The following is a 4,740-nucleotide window of genomic DNA, read 5'->3' on the forward strand; positions in this document are numbered from 1 at the left end:
TAAGCATTCTCTAAATCTGTTCTAAGTTGTTAGAGGAGGCAAACCAATGATAGAAAAATCACCTTCTTATTTGCTTTATGTTTTTAACCTGTAGGTTCGTCTTATAATGAAAGCTCATTCATTTATCAGAGAAAATGTGCCTCGTGTACTGGATTCCACTAAGGAGAAATCAAGTATGTAATTCCATCCAGTCAAAGGATATTTACAGTGTTCTTCTGGGGGTGACATATTCTGTAGAGAATAATGTTTGATTTTAAGTATATAGGATTAATATTTTATTGGATGACTATGTCATTGCTTCCTCATTATTCTAGTTTTACCATTGTAATACTGTGTCAAAAATGAATCATTGGATTCTGATAACCTGGCATTATTTTTAAGGAATGTTAATATGCTTATTACACCTATGAGTGATTTTCTTTATTAAGTATTGCTTCAACCCTTAGTTATTGAAGTCATAGAAATAACGTAATTTAGAGGGATTGGTGGATTAGTATAAGAGTAACAGGAATTCATTGTCGGACTTCAGGAGCAGTAGAGGGAGAGGGAATCTAACTTTTGTCTATTGTATGTTCCCTTATTTTCCCATTTAGATTTGCTAGGAGATAGCAAAGAGCCCTTTGGTCTAAGCATAGCTTTCTTTTTCCAGGCACTGTACCAATACCCACATTTGGCCAGTACTTGTACTTCTTGTTTGCTCCTACCCTCATCTACCGGGACAGCTATCCCAGGTAATGACTGTGAAATAGCATCAGAAATGGACCATGGGTGTGATTGGTTAGGCAGGCAGGGGCCCTTCCTGTTGGGCTCTGTGTAAAATATAGAATGGATTTTAGTTTTCTCTTGAATGGGAATCCCTCCTAGATAGTGTGTCTATCAGTCTGATTTGATACACTTAAGCTATTTTTTGTTGTTGTTGTTGTTGTTGTCTTCTTTAACATTTTAATGTATTTTAGTTGAAAGTTTACACAGTAAATTACTTTCGCATTGACAACTTACACTCAGATTGTTATGAGACACAGTCAGCATTACAGTCATTTCCATCTTTTGACCCTCTTTGCTTTATCTTTGTTTTGGGGCAGATGTTAGCACGTTTTGTTTCTGAGTATTCTAAGGAGCATCTTCCGTGCGCGCACGCGCGCATGCATGTGTGTTAGCGTTTATTTCATAGACCAATCTATCGTTTGGCTTCAGTTTCAGGTTAAAAGGGTGATAGCCTTAGGAGTTCCATAAGTCTCTGTCTAGTCTTTTTTTTTAAACCCAGCATGTCTTTTCACTTTTGGAAATTGAGCTTTGTTCTGCATTTCATCCCAGTATGTAAGATTAGTGTGGAGGTGGTGTTTGACCTCCTCTAACTTTAAAGAGGGGAAGAGGATCAAGATCAACATTCCCAGACTGATTCCTGGGAGGCAGAAGCATACCTCTACCCTCCAACCTTTTACCAATTCTGATGTAACTCTCCCATTGCATGCTTCACGTCTAAGGTTTGGCTCCACAGTTCATTGCAGTGGTCACACAAAACAGAGCTCACAGACTGTGCTCATGATTGTGGGGCCAAGTTATAATTCAGGATCAGAAACTGCTCAGGATACAGTTCTTCACTTGGGATTGTGTCTTCTCAGCAGTGACTGCAGGAAGCCCTTCTCTAACCCTTGCACCCACAGCCCCTTGACTTCTGCCTGGTTAGGCAAGTTTGGCAAAGCTGTGTTAACTCTGCTGATGAGTGCTCAGAGGCACTTCGGCTCTGCCTGCTTGTTTTGTGGCCTGAAGCGCACCACACCAGTCTCCTGGTTCTTCTGATGATGTTTTGGCACTGCTATTTCCTATCAGTTCACTGGGTATTACGGCTCTGTCTCCTCTTCAGGGACATTCTTAGCACAGGGATTCTAGGTCCAAAGAACACACATTGCCACAGGGGCAATTTTACTCTGTCCTGTAGTGTTTACTATGGGTCAGAATTGACTTGATAGTCAATGGGTTACTATTGGAAAGTAAAAGGAAAATCTTCCTTTTCCCCTCCCATTCCTGGTAGCCATGAAAAAAAGCTATCTTCTTTGTATAAATCAGTTCTTGACTTTTTGAAAGTGGTAACATAATATTTGTCTTTTGTGATTGACATTTCACTTGGCATAATGTTCTCCAAACTTCTCCGTGTCGTAAGATGACCTGTGGACTTACTGCTCTTTATCATGGTGTGTTATTTCATTGTATGTGTGCCACATTTTGCTTGTCCATTCATCCACTGCTGGACAATTACGTTGTTTCCATCTTTTTTTCACCATTGTGAAAAATACTGCAGTAACATGGGAACATTTGTGTCACTGCTTTTATTGCTCTTGGATAGATGCATAGTAGTGGAATGCTTAGGGTTAGAGATTTGACCCTTGTTCTAAATGCTGGGGCCAATGCCCTGCCCCCCCACCCCAGGCTGAGTTCTCATTTAATTCTTACTAGTACTTTTTTAATGAACATACATATATGGGTTTTTTAGAAAGTGAAGTGGTATTGCCTGACAGAATTATACAGGTACCTCATATGACCATAAGCAGTGTTCTGTGTGGTAGAGAGTATTAATTGTGAAATATTTATTGGAGTTTAATTATTTATTTAAAGTTTTTATTTTGTTTCTTTCTCCTTAGGACCCCCACTATAAGATGGGGTTATGTTGCTACCCAGTTTGCACAGGTACATTATTTTTAACTGCCTAATCCTTGGCATGTGTTGATTGGTGGAAGATAGAAATTCCTATTTTTAATAGCAATTCATTGTAAATATTGGTAAACTTGTCGTTACCAATGTGGGAGCTCTAGAACTTTTTTTGTTGAGATGATGAATCTTTAACTATTCCCAGTACTTCAAATAGTGTTCGTTTTTGTTAGCATCAAAGGTGATTTTCTTCAGTTAAGGAATAGCTATTATTCTAAGGAGTCTATTTGTTTCTTCATCAGAACACCCACCCCCTAATTTGTGTGTGTATGTGTAAAGTTGTGAAGTAGATATAGTTTGGGCTCTCCAATCACATCCATACAGTAAAATTTCCCCTAAGTCCCCCTTGTATGTTCTCGTCTAAACCAAATATAATTTGTTAAATAAGTTATTTTGCTTATTTGACAACCCTAAGTGTTGAACTGCTCTGCCAGGCTTTCCTGGCTGTAATTCACACAGGAGCATGTCACCGGCCTTTGTCCACATTGCTTGGTGGGTTTGAACTGTTGGCACAGTAGTTCATTGAGCCTCAATTGTTTGTACCATCTTGGGATCTTGATCATCTTTTTAAAATCATTTTATTGGTGGCTCGTACAACTCTTATCACAATCCATACATCCATCGTGTCAAGCACATTTGTACATTTGTTGCCCTCATTCTCAAATCATTTGCTTTCCACTTGAGCCCTTGGTATCAGCTCCTCATTTTTTCCCCTCCCTCCCCGCTCCCCCCTCCCTCATGAACCCTTGATAATGTTTAAATTATTATAATGTATGGTTATTATATGGGCTATCGGTATAAACATTGCTTTAAGGGTGACGTATGTCTTTAACTCAGTCTTTCCTTATGAAGCCATTATATTTTTGTTGTGTTCTAGACTTTTGGTTGCTTTTTTTATGTGTACTACGTGTTTGAAAGACTCAGCCTCCCCTTGTTCCGGAACATGAAGCAGGAACCCTTCAGCGCTCGGGTCCTGGTGCTGTGTGTCTTTAACTCTATTTTGCCAGGTAACATGGATATTGTTAATTGTTCAGTCATACAGTCTCACGGGAAATCAAAGCTATTGAGAATGCCAGGCATGTGATTTTCTTCCTCTTCGTAGCCTCATCTTATCTATACATCCAGTACCCTTCTTGAGCACTTTTCTGTTTATTTGAAAAATCAAGTGTAATCCTTTTAGTTTGGGGCCAATTCTTTCATCTGTCATATAGTTTTTCACATTTTGCTTTCTCTGGAGTATAGACAGGCTATATTTATGCTTTCTCTTCTCATTCAGCTAAGCTTTATACTCTTGAATCTCAGTCTACCGAGGAGAAATTTTAGCCTTTTTCCTATTTGACTTCCATGTATTATGACTTGCTTCTTTTAAATCTCTTCTGCCTGCTATTTCTAATTCTCCTTCAGACTTTTTGGCTATACCTCCATGTCTTGGCTTCATGCATTCTGCTTATTTTTGCCAAATAACCTTGGAAGCAAAATCTCCCCAGTTGAAAACAACTGGCTAGAGAGATATGTAAGTATAGCTTTTTAAAGGGTTTTGTGTACCAAATATACATCTAAGACTCTCTACTAAAAAGGTTATCTGTTGTCTGTCAAATCCACTTGGAAAATAGTGCTTTGTAAAACTAAAGCAATCATGTTCACTAACTTTTAGTTGGGTAGGGAGAAATAACCAATACGTTTATAAAGTAGCTTTGAGTAAGCACGTGTGACATAAGAGTCTGAATAGTGTTAACCTTATCTTCCAGGAGTGCTGATGATGTTCCTGGTTTTCTTTGCCTTTTTGCATTGCTGGCACAATGCCTTTGCTGAGTTGTTGCGTTTTGGTGACAGGATGTTTTATAAGGTAATGTCTATGTGGATGGATTTGTCTTCCTACATTTTATTTCCTATTGCTGAGCTTTTGAGGGCTCTGGGCTAATATTGCTAGCTTTTATTTTATTTATTTTTTAATTTAATTTATTTTTTAATAGTTTTATTAGAGGCTCATACAACTCTTATCATAACCCATACATACATAAATTGTGTAAAGCA

General features: G+C 38.3%; 1 protein-coding gene across 1 annotated transcript in view; it reads left to right on the forward strand.

Moving 5' to 3' along the window:
* The window catches only part of SOAT1 (sterol O-acyltransferase 1), a 48,098-nt gene that overhangs the window by 37,278 nt on the left and 6,080 nt on the right, over window positions 1-4,740 (forward strand). Inside the window, exons 7-11 of the mRNA XM_004706700.2 lie at window positions 95-173; window positions 650-731; window positions 2,640-2,685; window positions 3,584-3,713; window positions 4,455-4,552. Coding sequence (XP_004706757.2) covers window positions 95-173; window positions 650-731; window positions 2,640-2,685; window positions 3,584-3,713; window positions 4,455-4,552 — 435 coding nt within the window. The remainder of the gene's footprint in view (window positions 1-94; window positions 174-649; window positions 732-2,639; window positions 2,686-3,583; window positions 3,714-4,454; window positions 4,553-4,740) is intronic.

This window comes from Echinops telfairi, unplaced genomic scaffold (assembly GCF_000313985.2).
Source record: "Echinops telfairi isolate 266 unplaced genomic scaffold, ASM31398v2 ScPeMD7_7424;HRSCAF=8462, whole genome shotgun sequence".
NCBI lineage: Eukaryota > Metazoa > Chordata > Mammalia > Afrosoricida > Tenrecidae > Echinops > Echinops telfairi.